This window comes from Piliocolobus tephrosceles, chromosome 1 (assembly GCF_002776525.5).
Source record: "Piliocolobus tephrosceles isolate RC106 chromosome 1, ASM277652v3, whole genome shotgun sequence".
NCBI lineage: Eukaryota > Metazoa > Chordata > Mammalia > Primates > Cercopithecidae > Piliocolobus > Piliocolobus tephrosceles.
The window spans coordinates 60,129,364-60,149,076 of NC_045434.1; the positions used below are offsets into that span (position 1 = coordinate 60,129,364).

At 48.5% G+C, this 19,713-nt stretch overlaps 1 protein-coding gene across 1 annotated transcript in view; it reads right to left on the reverse strand.

The window, feature by feature from the left end:
* Positions 1 to 17,485: 17,485 nt before the first annotated feature.
* FMOD (fibromodulin) overlaps positions 17,486 to 19,713 on the reverse strand; it is a 10,673-nt gene continuing 8,445 nt past the window's right edge. The window contains exon 3 of the mRNA XM_023186921.2: positions 17,486 to 19,355. Within this exon, the coding sequence (XP_023042689.1) occupies positions 19,204 to 19,355 (152 nt within the window). The 3' untranslated portion in view covers positions 17,486 to 19,203. The remainder of the gene's footprint in view (positions 19,356 to 19,713) is intronic.

Sequence of the window (19,713 nt, forward strand, 5' to 3'; positions counted from 1 at the left end):
TCCTCTTCCCTCTCCTCCTCTCCCCTCCTCTCCTCTCCTCTCCTCTCCTCTCCCCTCCCCTCCTCTCCCCTTCTCTCCCCTCCTCTTTTCTCTTTCCCTGATAAGGTCTCACTCTGTCACCCAGGCTGGCTTACAGTGGCATGATCTTGACTCACTGCAGCCTCAAATTCCCGGGCTCAAGCAATTCTCTTGCCTCAGCCCCCGGAATAGCTGGGACTACAGGCATGCACCACCACACCCAGCTAATCTTTGTATTCTTTATAGAGACAGGATTTTATAATGTTGCCCAGGCTGGTCTTAAACTCCTGAGTTCATGCTATCCACCTGCCTTGGCCTCCCAAAGTGCTGGGATTACAGGCTCGAGCCACCATGCCTGGCCTCCTCAGAGCAGTTCCATAGCATTGGCATTATTACCTTTAGATGATAGATGAAGAAACAGGCTCAGAAGGTTAAGCAAATTACCTATGGGCACAGTGCTTGTAACTGGCAGTCAGGCTTGAATCCAAGGCTGACTGAATAAACAAGAAAAATTACAGCAAAAACCCCAAGGTTTCTTCTATTTCTTCTTGTCACGCTTCGTGCTCTTGTATTCTGGAATCCAGAAACTTTTACACAAAGCCACAGTTCGCTTTGCAGATAGCCTACATAAGATGAGCAGTCTGGCATCCCAATCTTATACATCTCTTATGACCAAGCTCAGATCACCTCTCCCCTGTGAAATCATTGCCATTCATCCTAATGTTAAGCCATGTTTTAAAAACCTGCTGAGTTCTCATAGCAAGAAGCCACTGCTCCCTCCCACTGGTGTATTCCATGGGTTTCTTTTTTGTGCATATGTCATATTTCAACTAAAATATAAGGTCCTAGAGATCATCTCTGATGTTGCCCAACATTCACACAGCATCTGCATCTAACACAGTACCTGGGAATGAAGCTGAAGCCAGAGGGACTGAGGAGACCAGATAGTCTAGACTTTTTAGGGAAGCCTCTCTTTTACCCTTTGCCCCGCTCCAATTGGAGAAATCCCAGTTCAATACCGACTGGCCAGCTAGATGGGTTGCATCATCCTAATCAGGAATTTCAGCTGCTGACTTCCCAGCCCTGGTACAAAACACAGGAACTCCTTGTGTCCATTGTGACCCACTTCCTTTCTTACTGGAGCCTGCTCAGGGTGGAGGCTTAGGTCTCAGTGGCTTCTCTTGTTTTCACAAAAGGAAAATAATCGCTGTCATAATTACTGCTTGACCAATGGGCTTCTCCTGTGACACCTCCCCAGGGGAAAGAAAATGGAGCACTGATTGTTTCCTAGGATGAGATTCAAAGATATCCAGGGGGGTGGAACAGGATGTAAAAGCACTTGTTGAGATTATGGAGCTATTTGAATGTGAGGGATTGATGTGGATCCATGCTGGTCTTGGAGTCCAGAGGTTGTTATCTGGGTCTAGCATGGGGCCAGCTGCAACTGGCAGCTTGAAACCCATTATTTATGGTTTTGAGGTTTCAGCCATCAGTCTGGCAGGCAAGTAATGAGTGTCCTGCAGTAAGTGCCCTCTTATGTGCAGAGACAGGTCCCTTCGAGAAGCACAGGGAGAGAGGAGAGCAGAGGAGAAAGAACAGGGATTGGTCTGCAGTGTTGCCAGTACAAAGGAGGTGACAGGAAAATTATATATCAAAGTACCTAAAACACTAACTACATGGCATTGAATGCAAACTAATGGAATTACATAGAATGATCTACATCAGTGCTTGGATGTTAGGTACACAAGTGGAAACGATCAGAGATGGGTGAGGTTAGCTTGAGCAAGGATTGGGAAAGACAGATGTTTCGAGAAATGCCTTTGCAGCTAGCATGTCTTTACTACCTTATTTATGCCCAGGAGAAGACATTCCAACCACTTCTGGGCACTGGCACTTTGGCGAACACAAACAACAGGAGGTCAGGTGGGTGGGCAGAAGAGCAGGGCATGAGGCTAGTTAGGAGAGGGTCAAGTGCTGTTCCCTGTGTTCTCTGGGTAGCCACTTTGCTCCCCCATGCTTCCTATCCTCCCCTGACACCAGCATCACCAGCTTAGCCCTCTGCAGAAAGAACAGCAGCAGCATTTAGCCTAGAAGAAAGCATGCCTATGGCCTCAGAATCATGACTTTAGTAAACCTTTGATTAAGACATAGGGATGACTCCCTTTTATTCTGAATGTATTGACCTCAATAAATAAACTCTTAGCACCTTAGCCCAGAGTTCCCCTTAAATCCTCCCAAGTCAGGCTAGATTGATGGAAGGCAGAGGGAGAAGGGAGACAAAAATCTGAGATTCAGGAGGTTGCGGGGAGGACACTAGCCTTAGCTCAGCCTCCACCCCTACTCTCTAAAAAAAGATCTCTGCACAGCCTTAGACCTTTCTACTCTCAGTTGCCTCATGAAGTAATAGATGTGAAGTACTTTGAACTACGTTTAAAGTGCCATGCCCACTCCACTTCCTGGGAGATGTGGGTGTGGGGAACTTGAGAGGAGAGCCTTGCGCAGCTTCTCCTGTTTACCAGGCACTGGATTGGGCATCAGCTTGCTCTCTACCACACTAGGAGGTAGGGCAGTGGGGGTTCTTAACTCCCCAGTTTACAGAGAGGAAACTAGAACTCGGAAAACCCAGATGACTTGCCCAGAATTACACAACACGCAGACAGTGAGCTGAGACTGGAAGCTGAGTTTTCTGACTCCTGGCCCACTCCTAGCTTCTTAATGTTTGCGGGAATGTGTGGATGATTTTAATAGAATCCCATTCTGGAACAACTCAAACTTTATCATTAAACTGTAGAGCACCCAGATCCCACTATTCCCCACCTGTCCCAGAGGCCTTGGATTTTCCACTTAGACCCATTTCTGAAGAGGCGAAACAATGCAGGTCAGGGATGTTTGCCTGATGAAAGCCTCAAAGTATAAAGTACCAAATTACTGCGGCTTAGTGCTGCTGCCCCAAACTGAAGTCTTCCTTCCCAGGGGCCCCGGCTCTGCGCAGAGCTGGCCAGAAGCTGAGGAGGAGCGTGGGGGCAGAGCTTCCCCAAAGGAGGACAGATGGGCAGGCTGGCCGCAGTGCCCGTGCTTTCAACACACTTTTGTTTTCCAGCCAAACACACAGCATCAGTTCCCCTCTCACCTCCTGCTCCCTGGCAACCCACCCTCTAGCTCCCATCCTGCCTTCGGGTTGGCCCTGAGATGCTGATGGGCTCTAGAGGGACTGGGGTCTTTCTCCTTTATGACTTGGGAGAAGGATGAAAGGAGGCTTGCAACTGGTGTGGGGCAACTGTTGCCATCTGTCTGTTGGGACGTCACCAGGGTAGGTCTCGCCCATTCACTCCTTCACGCACCGCTGGGCTTGGGCCTTTTGTTTGGTTGGCTGGGGAGGGGGGCTGCTGTAGTGGAGGGAGGCCGGGGGTGAGAGAAGCAGCTTCTTTGTGTCTGGACCAAACTTTCAGTGACTCACCAGGTTAATTTGCATGAGGATGCTGCCCAAGCCCCAAACCACTCAAGTGACACCCCCTCCCCACTTCACAAACTCTCCCCCTCCTCCTTTGGTCACACAGCTCCCCAGAGTCAGAGGGAGATGCTCTGGCTCCTGCATTGGGATGAGGAGCAGGCCAAGCCTCTGGGTCCTCTCTCTCCACCCTCGTCCCTGTCCCTTTCCCAGTGTGAGGTGGATCTGGTGTCCTCCTCCCTCCCCACCCCTAGGCTGGAAGAGCTGACATCCAAAGTCCTGCTTCCTCCTTACAGTTCTGTTCTTTTTGTTTGCTTTTTTCTGTGCACTAGGCCTGGCAGGCGGAGGGGCCAAAGCCAGAGAAAAGACCCATTAGCCACCGCCCGGCAGCTGAGCAGGAAAAGAAAGGAACTGAATAGAGGCGGTGGGGTTGGCAGCCCTCCAGCCCAGCTCCTGGTCTTTGAATAACCACCCCAGCCAGGGGCTGGGGATCAGTGTGGGGAGGCTTTGGGGCGTTTCATTATTTAAAGGTCTCTATTCGATGAGCTAAGTCCCTTGGGAAGGGGGAGGACAAGCAGATGGTGTGCCCCAGGAGCTGGGAAACGGGTGCAGGGTGGAGGGTGGGGTGGAGGATGGGAGTAGGGGAGACTGAGCCAGAGGCAGGGCTCAGAGAGTAAGAGCACGGGGGAATGGGAAGTGAAACAGCGGACTGCCCTCCCGACCCAAGCAGCGCCCTGAAAATAGCCTTTCCCAACACCAGCTGGGGGCAGGTTCTCAGCCTCTTCTTCCTGTACCCCTTAACACTATTGCCCAACTTCAAAGTTGGTGTCTGTCCTAAGTGAGATCCATTTTGAAAACATACAACAAAGCTGTGAAGTTTGGGGGATGAATACTTCACCTTTCTCCTGGCTCTGAGGCATGCTCCAGGCTGGTCCAGGGGATCAGCACTGCACAGATGGGAGGATTTTCTCTGGCTCCATTTTTTTTTTGCATAGTGGTGAAATTCACCTATAAAATTCAGCATTTTATCTGTTTTCATTTTGTGTGGTGAAGCCACACGGGGAATCTCTTGGGAGTCTGGAGAAGTCTTGAGAGTCCTAAGGACCTTAACTGAAAGTCCTGCTCTTGGGTGGGGGGCATGTAGTGTTTCAAAAAAGCAACCATTCTAGCCTTTTCCTTTGGCAATACAGCAGGAACGTCCACATCTTCTAGAGCAAAGTCAGATGGGTTTCCCAGGTGGAAACAGACTACCTAGGTACAGCTAGCTCTGTGACAACAGGCAAGTTACCTAACTTCTCACTGCTTGTTTTTTCAACCTTAAGATCGGATAAAAATAGTTCCTAGTTGCTATTGTTGGGAGGATTGATTTTTGTGAGGTGCTCAGAAGGGTACCCCGCTCTTAGAAAGTACACAATAAATGTGATTAAATATTATTATGGCCATTACTAGAACAGGAGGCATTTATCTAGGTTACACAATGGAAACTGAGAGAAACAGGATTGGGGAATTGAGTATGAGGCCAAAGGAGAATGCGTGAGGGGTAGACTTGCCTCCGCCCTTTCTCCCTTGTGTAACTGAGTTATGGTTGGAAAAGTGAGACCCTACCGTCCAGACCCTTGCTTTGTGGCGGTTTGGGCATTTTTGTTACACGGGGAGGTGTGCGATTTACGTCTTCTGCTTCCCGGGGCCCTTTTCACTCTTTCATTAGCCTCTCCGGGCCTGCGAGGTCAGCTGGTCCCTTTTGGGGCACACACTGCAAGACAGCACTGTCTTCAGGTCATAGTCTGGTCTGCCTCAGAAGTTAGTTGGGTGTTTTTTGCACCTTCTCACGTTCGCAGGTCCCTATTCCTCAGTATGCTTGGTGGTGAGGGTAAGGGAACAACGGCAATGCCTTTCAACCCGGGACCGCTTCGGCCAAGGCGATCCCACACCGGCTGCCTAGAGTCAAACCTGCCCGGCAAGGACGCTTCGGGGAGGGGGGAGACAGCGTCGGCTGGGCCTGCGAAGGCAAGCAGGTGACTGGCTCCCTCCCTCCCGGATATGGGCCCTCGGCCTCTCACCCCCCAGCTACCCACCCACGTCCCTCAATCCCCACGAGCAGCTGGCTGGGACCTGAAAGCGCCACCAAACGCCCTCACAAGTCTGCTTTCTTCGCTGGGCAACAGCGGGCGCGCAGCAGCCTCCTCCTGCTCTGGCGAATCCCCACCTTGGCAACAAGCTGCTGATTGGCTGGCTCGGGGGCGGCGCGGACCAATTCAAGCCCTGCCTGACGCCGCTGCGTTTGGCCGAAAAGTATTAAGAAAAAAAAAAAAAAAAAAGAAAAAGAAAAGAAAGAAAGAAAAAAGAAAGGTGGGGCCGGGTGCTAGGTGGCTTCCCAGCGCAGTTGCTCCCCCGGCGGCGGTAGAGAATGGGGCCTTCCAGAGAAGGGGGAGGCGGGGAAGGGGCGAGGCGGGGCGACCGCTGGGCTTGGGCCTTCTCGCCACCTGCCGCCGGAGCTCAGGTCCTCGCCGGAGCTCAGCGAGGACCTCGAAGGCGTCTCCGCTTCTCAGGTCCTCCTCGCAGCTTGAGCGACTGCAGGGCCCCGCCCGGCGCTTCTTGAGCAATCTGGAAGTTCGGGGGTGAACCTCTGGCCCTTTCCCGTCCTCCCTCCAGAGTCCCTTAGGCTTTGGGCATTTATTTCCCCAAGTTCGGGCTCAGGCCCTCTTCCTTTTCTTCTCGTGCCTCTGCGTGCTCGCGCCCTCCTGTGGGCCCAGTTACTTGATCTCTGTCTGCCATCGCCAATCGGCCATCCTCTAAAACCAGATTAACCACCCCCTCCATTGTACTGTGGCCACGGGCGCCAGCCTCAGCCTCTAAGACAGCATGCAGTTCCCCAGCACGTACATTGTAAACTTCGTTTAACGAATCTTGAACGATGTTGTTCTCTTGCCCCAGGACGCAGAAGCGCACACACACCTACAAACTCAAAGAATTCGGCACAATAGCAGCGAGATTTAGACTCAAGAGACAGGTGACCATGAATCGACCCTAGCCTCTGCCACTTTCTGGCTGTGTTACTTTGAGCAGTTACTTAACCTCTCCGAGCCTCAGTTTTCTCCTGTGAAAAATACTAATGATAATAATGGCACTGTCTCCTAGCATTATGGTGACAAAATGCCTGGCACATAATTGCCTAATAAATGCTGATAACAAATGAATGAGCATTTCTTTCTCATATTTTACCTCAGCTCACCATTCTTGATTTAGGTGCTGGGGATAGCACTAGATCCTAAGGACATTTAAAGTCCTATTAGTAAAGTAATTTGAGACTCAGAATACAACGTGGTATGGTTTCAAGGCCCTGGGATGGGTCCTGCGTTTAGCTCCTAGATTTTTGCTAAGGGAGAAATCTCTTGGCAAGACTGAATTTCCATTTTCTTCAAGGTCTTTTCTTCAAATTTCCACCTCTCAAAAATTTTTAGAACAGCAGCACTCAAGGACTTAATAGGATTTAACTTTCTCCTTTTGTTAGGTAGAGCATTCCATAAATGTTCTCTCCATATATGCACATTAACACTAAGATGGGCTTGTATGTTTTCCCCAAATCCCTTTCCCGAAGTCTTTTCTTGTCACCTGGAGACTCACCCCTTCTACATTCTCTTGCCTGCCAGAAACATACCACATGCTGATACATACATTATCTTCAGTGAACATGGAGACTGGCTGTTCAGAGCTTACGGACCCCTGGCTGCTGTCCAGTTCTATCACCTGCTGGGCTTGGTTGATGTTTCACATTGTTAAGAACAAAAGCAGTGATGCGTCTGGGGCATTTCAGTGACGCCTGACGGCGGGGTCAGGGAGGAGGGTAAGGAACACACAGAGACGGGATACAGTTCAATGGGGAGCCAGTAAGACTGGGGTTCCGTCTTGAGTCTGGGCCTTTAGGGAGACAAGTCAATTAAGCTTGCTGGGTCCCAGTTACCCTGTCTGTAAAGTAGGGTGTCTCATACCTGTCTCCTTCCTGCATAGATGTGTCAGGGAAAGAAATGTCATGGAAGTGAAAGCACTTTATATTTTCTGGGTTAAAAAAAAAAAGGTGTGGTGTGGCGCCGGCGCAGTGGCTCACGCCTGTAATCCCAGCACTCTGGGAGGCTGAGGCGGGCAGATCACGAGGTCAGGAGATCGAGACCATCCTGGCTAACGTGGTGAAACCCCGTTTCTACTAAAAATACAAAAAATTAGCTGGGCATGGTGGCGGGCACCTGTAGTCCCAGCTACTTGGGAGGCTGAGGCAGGACAATGGCGTGAACTCAGGAGGCGGAGCTTGCAGTGAGCAGGTATTGCACCACTGCGCTCCAGCCTGGGTGACAGAGCGAGACTCCATCTCAAAAACATAAAAAAATTTAAAAAAAATGTGTGTGGTAGGGGTGGGTGTGTAATGGGCTGTTAAATCCATTTCATGCCACTCTTTTCATTGGTCCCCAAATAATATGATTCCACAGGTGTCATTAAAAACTTAACGAATGCAGCTCTGTGTTAACTGTTGGGGAGTATTAGCAGGAATCATATGATATGATCCCTACCTTTAAAGAATTTACAATCTAACCAGGTTTCTCAACTAACACATGAAACATTGATGTGTGGCACTACTGTGGTTTCTAACAATGGTTCCTCAACCTATTCAGTTCTGTCCTGCAGTGAAAGGATCATCTGGTGATGTGACAATCAGCGGATGTACCTCATCCCAACCAGCACAAGTGCTGGCCCCTTACCTCTCCCTTTCTGTCCTTTCAGTGTTACAAACCATCCTTGCTGCTGCCTTCAGTGTTCATGAGCCATGGCCTGACGCGTTGGTTGAGTCCTAGGCTCGGGATGATAGTGCATTCACCTGCGGCCTGCTCTCCTCCTCACCCTTGATGCTGCCCTTCACCTGCAGTCACGCAGTGCCTGTTCCTGATGCTTTCCCACCTGCACCTGCCACTACCGCTCTTCACAAATGCCATTACAGCCATTGTAGCTGCAGCTGCTACTCTGGGGTGGACCCTGGATGGGACTTTGGGGGTACTGTTGTCCCTGCCTCTCCCACCCTGGGATAAAAGGGCCATCTCTCTTCCCCCTTCTACAAGAGGAAGAAGAGTGCTAGTGTAGCCCTCTAATCTCGGCATTTGCTCCTTAGGCCAGGTCACCAAGAAAAGATGCAAGGTAGCCAGATTCAGTGGCACATGCCTTAATCCCAGAACTTGGGGAGGCTAAAGTGAGAAGATTGCTTGAGCCCCAGGAGTTCGAGACCAGCTTGGGCCACATAGGGAAAACTTGTCTGTACAAAAAAATTTTTAAACTAGCTGGGCTGCAGTGAGCCGTGATTGTGCTACTGCACTCCAGCCTGGGCAAGAGAGTGAGACCTTGTCTCAAAAACAAAACAAAACAAAACAAAACAAAACAAGAAAATGGTGCAAGGAGCTCATCTTTTCCCACAGCACACCTCCTTGGTGGAGGGTGTTAGACTGGGTTGGCAAGAGGAACAGTTCTGTTGCTGCATGCTCAGCGGGCAGCTCCCAGCTCCAGATTCCCAGTTCTGGGCCAGCAGACTCTGCCCCTTTCCTTTTTTTTTTTCTTGAGACAGAGTCTCACTCTGTCGCCCAGGCTGGAGTGCAGTGGCGTGATCTTGGCTCACTGCAACCTTCACCTCCGAGGTTCAAGCGATTCTCCTGTCTCAGCCTCCTGAGTAGCTGGGACTACAGGCATGCTCCACCACACCTGGCTAATTTTTGTATTTTTAGCAGAGACGGGGTTTCATCATATTGGACAGGCTGGTCTCGAACTCCTGACCTCATGATCTGCCCGCCTCAGCCTCCCACAGTGCCGGGATTACAGCATGAGCCACAGCGCCTGGCCCATTGTAGGTTTTTAAATGTTTCATAATTAACAAAGTAAGGAAAGATATAGACTCAAGGATAAATGTGAGCTGGGCGCGGTGGCTCACACCTGTAATCCCAGCACCTTGGGAGGTCAAGATGGGAGGATGGTTTGAGGCCAGGAGTTCGAGACCAGCCTGATCAGCATGGCAGGACCCCATTTCTATTAGAAAAGAAAAGAAACGAAAAAATAAATGTGAGTTGTCACCTGTATACACCAACCCTTTTCTTTTTCTCTGCTGTTTAGTTTGGTGAATAGATGATGCCTTCCTTGGGCTGTTTTTGCTGTTGTCAGGGTATCATACACCAAGGTCTGGGTCTCAGGTGCCTGGGCCTTAGTGCTTGGCTGGTATTCCGTTCCCAAGGCCCTGGAAACATCTGTCTGATATCCTAGATGAAGCTCTTTTGTCTGCCTTACGGAAGTCCCTGTTAGATGGTACAGTGTGTTGAATCGTGTCCCCCCAGGATCCATATCCACCCAGAACCTTACAATATGACTTATTTGGAAACAAGGTCTTTGCAGTTATAATTAATTAAGGGTCAAGTTGAGATCATAAGATAAATATGTACAAATATTACGTGTCTGTAATAATTAAAAATAAAAATAATTTAAAAGATGAGATCCTAATGAATGAGGGTGGGCCTGAAATTTGATGACTGGTGTCTTCTTTTTTTTTTTTGAGATGGAGTTTCGCTCTTGTTGCCCAGGCTGGAGTACAATGGCACAATCTCAGCTTACTGCTACCTCCACCTCCTGGGTTCAAGCGGTTCTCCAGCCTCAGCCTCCCGAGTAACTGGGATTACAGGCACCTGACACGACAGCTGGCTAATTTTGTATTTTTAGTAGAGATGGGGTTTCACCATGTTAACCAGGCTCGTCTCGAACTCCTGACCTCAGGTGATCTGCCTGGCTGGGCCCCCCAAAGTGCTGGGATTACAGGTGTGAGCCACCATGTCTGGCTATGACTGGTGTATTTATAAGAAGCAGAAGACATAGAGAGACAGGGAGAAGGTGGTCATGTGAGGACGCAGGAAGGTGAAGACAAGCCAAGGCACATCAGGAGCCACCGGAAGCTGAACAAGGCAAGGAAGGGCCCTAGAGCCTTTGGAAGAAGCATGGCTTTGCAAACCCTTGACTTGGGACTTCTGGCCTCTGGAACTATGAGAAAATAAATACATCTTAAAAATTGTTTTAAGCCACTCAGTTTGTGGGTACTTAGTTATGGCAGCCCTAGGGAACAAATAGACATGGGTAATGTGGATCTGAAGCCAGATTCGAAGCAGTGTTAGCTTTCACCAGGATGAAATGTTTCTGGATTAAGAAGAAAGAGGTGTTTGTATGTGGCAGTCCTAACTTATATAAGGACATCCTATACCCCTGTTGGTGTCTCTCTTACCCAGTTCCATAGAATTGTCTTGGTGGCTGGTTTATGGATGAATGCAAGACCAGGCACGGTGGTTCACATCTGTAATCCCAGCACTTTGAAGGGCTGAGGCAGGAAGATGATTTGAGCTCAAGAGCTTAAGACCAGCCTGGGCAATGTAGCAAGACCCTGTCTCTACAAAAATTAAAAACCAAATTAGCCGGGCATGGTGGTGGACACTTGTGGTCCTAGCTACTTGGTGGGCTGAGGTGGAAGGATTGCTGAGTCTGGAAGTTAAAGCTGCAGTGAGCCGTGATTGCACCACTGCACTCTGGACTGGGTAACAGCAATACTCTGTATCAAGGGGGAAAAAAAAAAGAAAAAAAGATGAATACACCTCACAGACCCCTTCTACAGATTTCTTGAAAGGAAAATCTTCTATTTTTTGGCTGTTTGGCATCTGAGCCCTTTATTTATTTTGGGAAGTTCCCCACTATGTGAGACAGAGCCTGACTCCTGTTGTGAAATATGAGATTGCCAGATACTCACCTCCTAGTCTCATTTGCTGGTAGGGCACAAGCACCTGACTTGGTTCTGCCAATTTGACTTGGAATTGAAAGTTAATGACATGATAAAGCAAAGGCCCTGTGGAACCCACTCTGGTGAGGGTAGGGCAGTGATGGCAGTGGTCTCCAGATTCCATAGGCAGGAACAGCAGCGGTTCTCATAAATGGAGCTCCCGCGTCTGTGCCAGCGTGGTGTGGGGGGCCTTTATGGGCATGAACTTGGGTTCTTGGGTGTTGTTTCTGGTTGCATGCCCTCAAGGTTGGTCTAGAGCCCTCCCAGAACTACCTGATAGGCCATCCCCCTTTAAACGAACAAACAAATGAATTCTCGTTCTGTTTTAATCAGCTAACTTCAGTTTCTGTTGTTTGCAAACTACGAACTGGAACTGACACAACTCTGCCTCTAGTTGGTGGTCTGGCCTCAAATCGTCCTTGATGATTATGTCTTGGACTTCTAGGACATGAATGTTTAAAAATATTCTGTTTTGGCTGGGCGCGGTGGCTCACGCCTGTAATCCCAGCACTTTAGGAGGCCAAGGCGGGCAGATCACGAGGTCAGGAGATCAAGACCATCCTGGCTAACGAGGTGAAACTCCGTCTCTACTAAAAACACTAAAACAAAAAATTAGCTGGACGTGGTGGTGGGCACCTGTAGTCCCAGCTACGCGGGAGGCTAAGTCAGCAGAATGGTGTGAACCCGGGAGTAGGAGCTTGCAGTGAGCTGAGATCACGCCACTGCACTCCAGCCTGGGTGACAGAGCACGACTCCATCTCAAAAAAAAAAAAAAAAAAAGGCTTTATGGTTCTATGAAAACATAGGTATTTATTAAAATGTGTCATACTTTTTGGCTCAGAAAACACAATAAGTGAGGCCAATGAGAAATGCTTTTCATAATTTTAAGGTGCCTATGAGCTGAGGGTCCCCTTAGGGGAGGGAGGACAGACCAGGAAACACCACCTGACACTTGCACTGGGCCAAAGCCATCAGGACTATCCTGGGTCCACTCCCCTGCTGCCATAGGACATCCCCTCTGCTCCTGGCTTACCCTTGCTACAGGGCTTGGAACTGCTTATGCCCCTGACACCTTGACTGTGTATATACCTTGACTGTATATATCTGTTTCTTCTTTGGGACTTGAGTTCTCTGGCTCCTTCCCTGGAATAGCTTTCCTCACACCGTCTTGTGCAAACTGCCATTGTTGGTCTTGGTATCTGACTCAGATCTACCTCTGGGACTGCCAGCTAAGCCTGGCACCGATGGCATGCTTCTGTTGTTGTCCCTGCCTGCCTCCAGAGTCCTATTTTGCCAAGACTCATGGCTCTGATGAACACCTGTGGAGAAAATGTGGGGATTATTGGGGTAGAATACAAGGACAAAGCTGCTGATTCTCTGTTTCTGGTGGGTTGTAAGAAGGTTCAAGACTGACCCCTCTGATTTCTAATGCTCTTGCTTATGTAGGTAGGTCTTCTTATTGCCTCTTGGAACTCTGACCCATTTCCTGTTTTTATTTCTTAAACTGGGTCAAATGTAATTTTGTTCTTTCTACCCTACGTGTAGCTCACAATCTGGACACATAAGTGGAAACAGCTCATTTATCTTTAGTGTTTGCAGTTTCCGTTGGAGCCCATCATGGTTGGGCAGGGTCTGCTTGCTCCTTTTGTCCATTCCAGTCTTTCTGGACTCATTTCCCCCTTCATCTGCTCCCTGGACCACACGGTCCAGGCAAGGATTAGGTCCAATTTATTGTGCCATTTCTTCTAGCAGCACATATGAGCATGGCCTAGTTTCCAGAAAAGTTTCCTACTCTGGAAACTTGGGCTGCCACAAGATTGAGCAATGTGTTTGCTCCGTCTGGGCACAACTTGGTAGCCTAGGTACCCAGAGGCTCAGCTGGCAACAGGAGTCATGTCTACTGGCTCCCATCTGTGTGTCCGAGGCTGAATAATTTCTGGGAGAGTTTGAGGTCTGCACAGGATACTGAGTCTCCTGATGATATATGTCAACTGTGGACCCTGCATCTGAGTGCTTAGTAGAATAAATGGCTGAGCTAGCAAACAAAGCTAACAAACAAAGAAGTGCCTTGCAGGCCCCCAGTGAGAGGGAGCTTGGGGCTGTTCTGCAGCATTCCTGGCTACCCCACCTCTCATCATTCCCCACCCTTGGAAAAAAAAAAAAAATGAACATTTTGTCCCTATGCCTTAATTGGTACTTATAGCAAACTATCTCATGGGTTCTTGAATGAACTAGGTGTTTTTTTAAGTGGTTAACGCAAAATGAATGTTATTTATTATTATTTCTATCAAACGCCATGGCAAAGACCTTGAGAACTTTACATTCACCTTTCATATACTAAATGCAGCAACTACCGACACATTATCTAGCTCAAGGTTTGCATTCAAAATTTGTTGAGTGATTGAGCTATGTTCATAGAGAGAAAAGGCGATGATTTGCCTATTTTTCTTGTCTTCCCTCTACAATCCATGTTTCTGCCTGTCTTTCCTTGGCTTGACTTAGAGAGAAATGAGAAGCCCTATCTTTGTTTTTCATACATGTAACAGAAATGTAGCATTCCTTTCAATTATGAAACTAACAAACTGTAGTATTATTAGCAGTACCTGAGGCTTTGTCACCAGCTGAAATCACAATTTTTTTTTTTTTTTTTTGAGATGGTGTCTCGCTGTTGCCCAGACTGGAGTACAGTGGCTCTATCTTGGCTCACTGCAGACTCCACCTCCTGGGTTCAAGCAATTCTCCTGCCTCAGCCTCCTGAGTGGCTGGGACTACAGGCATGTGCCACCATGCCCAGCTAATTTTTATATTTTTAGTGGAGACAGGGTTTTACTATGTTGGCCAGGCTGGTCTTGAACTCCTGACCTCAAGTGATCCATGCGCCTGAGCCTCCCAAAGTGTTGGAATTACAGGTGTGAGCCAGCGCGCCCGGCCCACAGATTTTTTTTTTTTTTTTTTTTTTTTTTTGCACCCCGTCGCCCCCCGTTTCCCCGCCTGGGGTATAATGGAGTGATCTCAGCTCACTGCAAGCTCTGCCTCCCAGGTTCACGCCATTCTCCTGACTCAGTCTCCCGAGTAGCTGGGACTACAGGCGCCCGCCACCACGCCCAGCTAATTTTTTTGTTTTTTCTTTTTTAGTAGAGACGGGGTTTCACCATGTTAGCCAGGATGGTCTCGATCTCCTGACCTCGTGATCCGCCCGCCTTGGCCTCCCAAAATACTGGGATTACAGGCGCGAGCCACCGTGCCTGGCCAGCCACCGTGCCTGGCCAAGATATTTTTATATTACATTACAGTTGTTAAAATAGTTTGATATGCCATTTACATGCATCAATACTTTGAAATGACTATAATTAATTAGACCTGTTGCTAGATCTTGTTATTTATCGAATTAATAAAGAAACGCATATATTATTATATCAAAAATGTATATGTTTTATATTTTGGTAACTGTATTTCAATGTAATTAGTTTCCTTTGTAATCCTTTAAAAAGGCTTTGTAAGCCTAGGCATGTGGTCTAGGCGGGAGGATCGCTTACACCTGGGAGTTGGAGACCAGCTTGGGCAACATGATGAAACCCCATCTCTACAAAAAAGTCAAAAGTTAGGCGTGGTGGTGCATGCCTGCAGTCCCAGCTACTTGGGAGACTGAAGCAGGAGGATTGTTTGAACGCAGGAGGTGGAGGTTGCAGTGATCTGAGATTGTGCCGCTGCCCTCCAGCCTGGGCGAGAGTGACATGCTGTTTTTTTTTTAAAAAGGCCAGGCGCGGTGGATCACACCTGTAATTCCAGCACTTTAGGAGGCCGAGGCAGGCGGATCACGAAGTCAGGAGTTCGAGACCAGTCTGACCAACATTGTGAAATCCCATCTCTACTAAAAATATAAAACTTAGCTGGGCGTGGTGGCGCGCGCCTGTAATCCCAGCTACTCAAGAGGCTGAGGCAGGAGAATCGATTGAACCCGGGAGGCGGAGGTTGCAGTGAGCCGAGATTGTGGCACTGTACTCCAGCTGGGGGGACACAGCCAGACTCCTCAAAAAAAAAGCAAGTTGGGAAAAAGTGGGCTGCAATTTAAAGGTTTCAGAAAAGGCTGTTGGTGCGAGGTGAGATGCTGCCCACTAGTGGCTACAAGGCAGAACTGTGAGCCTGCTTGTAGGGCAGGCCCTGGGACATGGGGTTTGAGGTGGTGGTAGTTAAGTTTCTTTGTACTTGTGTCTGAAATAAGAGAATAAAGGCAGTAAGTGGTTGACCCCTGTCTACTGCTTCAGCGTGATCAATTGAAACTCTCTCCCTTTCTCTGTGCTGCAGCCATTTTCGCTGTCTAATGTCTCAGAAGCTTCCTTGTGCATTAGGGTGTGTATGCATGCTGCTATCTCTGCACTCTTCCTTGTGCATTAGGGTGTGTATGCATGCTTCCATCTCTTCGTCTGGATTACTATGCTCTCCCTGTGTATCTCAGAGTATCTAGGCCAGGCTCCTTAATAATCCTCGTGCAGACCTATGCTCATCGTCACAACCCTTTCTCAGTCTGTAACTGCATGATCCTCAGTGTGATTTTTGTTGCTGTTGTTCAAGGACTGTCACTGCACTGGACTACAAGCCCCCAAGGGCAGGGGCTCTTTGCTTTTGTTCTCTGCAGTATCCCCAGTTCCTGCTCAGTGGCACTCACTAAACATTTACTGATGAAAAATGAATTTTCAATAGGAAATTCATAAAGGAACTGTGAATGCTAGCAGAATGGATTTGGGTCCATCTCCAAAACAAGTAAGATGATCTTTCTCCATTTATGACAGCCACTGACCCACAAGCCTCCTGCATACACCTAATAATCCAACAATACAGGGATCCTCAGACAGCACAGTGGAAATAATATTGCAAAACTGACAGGCTGGGGAGACCGATGGCGGGGGTCAGATCCTGGCCTTGATGTGTCCTTCCTGGGTGACCTCTGCGTCTTTGTTTCCAGTTTCCTCCTCTGTAAAATAGTGAAAATAATAATATCCATGGTAGAGAATGGTAAAGAGTACTAAATAAGTAAAGCCCTCAGCATATAATAAGACTGGTCAAATGGCAGCCTAATGAAGAAGAGTCAACTGAGCCTGAGGGACTGTCTATTCTTGCTACTCTGTTTCTTGCAAAGCACTGGGTTTAGAAACAAGGGAAGCCTTGCAGCAGGGCTGGCTCCCATTCCTCTTCCTGCTCTGTCTTGGTTGGGATGCTCATGGGAGCTGCTAAGAAGCAAAAACGGAGAGGCAGAGGATTCCTCCTTATAGTTGGATAATTCCTGCCCTATGTGCCATGTCTCTGTCTCCTCCACATGGCATCTTCCTCTACTGGAGATCCAAGGCAGAGGGGCCTCATCTGCTGTCCTTGAAGAGAGGATTGTGGTTAGAGCTATGACTTCTTTCTGGTAGTTTCACACACTAGCATTCCTGCCTAACTCTCATGTCAGAGAATTATAGTCAAATTAGTTTACTTTGGCTTAAGATGGAGTTGTGACATTTGCAATATGCTTGGTACAGATTTTAGTGCCCAATAAATATCAGTTGTTATTTCCCTATCAGAAAATAGTGGATTTTTCCGAAGGCACAAGCCTAGTCTGCCCTCCTAACTTACATGACATTTGCTAAGCACCTATCACAACATCGGGCACCTAAAGGCTTTCAAGATATGAACAGAGGATGAATGAGAAAACAAATAGAGGATAAAGGCTTGTTTTCCTCTTCCAGGGCCAGTGGGTTTTGGCAGGTTTGGCTGCCCTCAAATCTGCACAGTTGCCACTAGAGGGCAGGAGCAGTTAAGACAACAATACCCAGGACTAGCCAGATCTAGAATTACTGGCTTGGCAAGAGAGGATGGTGGAAAGGGTTGAAAAAAAAAAAAAAAAAAAAAAAAAAAAAAAAAAAAAAAACAGTTAGTCTGTATCTATTGGGGACCATATGGAAGGGAATGTGTAGAGAAGATTGAAGTTAGACTTAAAGAAGAACTTCCAGAACACAGTTTGCTAAGTAGAGCTTTTATATAAGTGACTTTTTTTTTTCTTTTTTTTCCTCTTAGCTTCATCTGCCCGAACAGAATAGATTAGAAAGAGGGCTCATCAGTCCAAGGTCTATGTGACCTGTGACCTCACCAGGTCCTCCTAAAGTAACCCTCCTGCAGTCTACTTTAAATGACTCCACTCTTGCAGATGCAATCATAAAATAACTTTATTGGTCAGGTTAGCCACCACTCATGCTTTTCCTGTAAAAAGGATCCTTTATAAAGGCATGATGGTGTTCACATGCAGATGCTTTCTGAAGAGCCCGGGGGCAGGGGGCAGCCTTACCCCTCGCATCAGAACTCCTTTGTTGAAATGAGCTGGTTTGGCTTTTGTGGATTCCAGGTCTGGAGCCAAGAACATAGTCCAAAGATCCCCTCTTCCTTTCTCAGGGAAGGTGATTCAAAGCACACACCGTATCAGGGATGTGATGGCATCTGGGCAGAGCCCAGACTTGGGCTAACTCTCCTCCACCAGTCCTTGCCCCTGACTCCCCAGATGGCTTCATCCCGACAGTGCCCAAAAGGGCAGGTGGGTTAAGCCCCAGGCAACATTACCTTTTGCAATGGGAAGAACTAAGTGCTCCCCAGCCAAACTATAAAGCAAAAGCCATCTTCACTAATGGGGATATAGCTCAGAGATGTGAAAGCGGAGGGTTTCATGCCCAGCACAGGCAAGATTTGGCTGCTTGGCCTGGGCTTCATGGACCCCACCCAGCCAGAGCTGGTACTTTTTAACTATGGCCTTAGGACAAACCAGGTAATACAGATTAACCACATCCTCCTTCTTTGGGCTAGCAAGTCCAGGGTTGCCTGGAGTCTGTCTCTACCATCAGGATATAGAATCTTCCTGCTTGGATAAAAGGAGAGGACAAACTATGTTTCTCATGCTTTAAAAACCATATGGCCTCTACCTTTGTGGATAAAAACCCAGGTAGGGTGCTGTTTGGAATGCAGAAAGTGCTGGGCAAGAATGGAACTCCTGGGGCTGCTTTCTTAACTCAGCCAATTTGAGGTGTGTTTGCCCCACTGCAGATGCTGATGATAAGCAAAGTCTGGCCTTTCCTCTTCTGGTCTTATCCACCTTCAAAGAGCTACCCAGCTGCCAATATAGCCCTATGCATTGATCTAAGCCTGAGGTTGGCTGTCTCCTCCCACGTCAGGTCATGAATATTATCATCATGCTGGTGACCTCCAATCTGGTGGCTTTCCAGGGCTGAGGTTAGGGAGGTATAGAAGTGACTCCTGGTGTCCTTTCACCCTCAGACAAAAGTGTGGGTTGTCTCCACAGGTTGCTGGGCAGATGCTCACATGCCTTGGGGTCTCTGACTCTGCTTAAGGCACAGAAGAGGCATCTGTGGAGGAAAGTGGGGTGGGTGAAGTGAATTTCAGAAGAGGCAGCTGGGCAAGAGGTATATTTTGAGAAGCAACAAATGGGAGCCCAGAGTAACTGCACGACCAGCCCAGCACAGAGGGAGAACCGTCAAGCGCTGCTCACCGCCAGCCAGGAATTGTTAGAAAAGTACCGTTATATACTATTGCCCATTCCACTTTTAAAGTTCCATGACCTCAGATCATTGGGAAGAACTTAAAAGTCGTGAGATTTATGGGGTCGGAACATCCAGGGATCCTTCCATCTACCACTTCTGTCCCTGGAAAAGAGTGAGCTTCTGCCTATGTCCTCAGCAGAAGGCTGCCTGTCCCTGATCCCCCCGCAACCCCACCTACAGGAAAGAAGACTACAGAGGGAGCCCGTGGACTTCCGTCCCATGGTCCATCCTGGACCTTCCAGCAAAAGCCAAACCAAACCATCAAGCCAAATGCCACGGGGGCTGTCTGTCTGCCCAGTACCCGGTGCCAGGGCTGCTCAGATCTCGATGAGGCTGGCGAGGCGCAGGCAGAGGGGCGCGTCGGCAGGCATGGCGCTGCGCTTGATCTCGTTCCCATCCAGGCGCAGCACCTGCAGCTTGGAGAAGTTCACGACGTCCACCACGGTGCAGAAGCTGCTGATGGAGAACTCTGTGGGGACAAGAGGAGCACGGGTCGGGGAGAGAAGCCCCGATTACGAACCCGAAGCCACAGTGAGATTTGCCTCTGTGAAGCAATTCAGATAAAAGGAATGGAACGTGCGGGTGGAGGGCCGATATTTTCCAGGACTGGAGTCATACTGACTGACGCCACTAGGGGCTGAACTAGGGACGGAGTGAGGACTGTGCCTGCGTCTGCAGCTCACCTCCTAACCACCAACCTGAACTTTACTCTGCAGGGTCAGGAATGTTCTTAAGTGTCCTTCCCTCTGGGACCTTTTTTCTTTCTCTCTCTCTCTCTTTCTTTCCTTCCTTCCTTCCTTCCTTCCTTCCTTCCTTCCTTCCTTCCT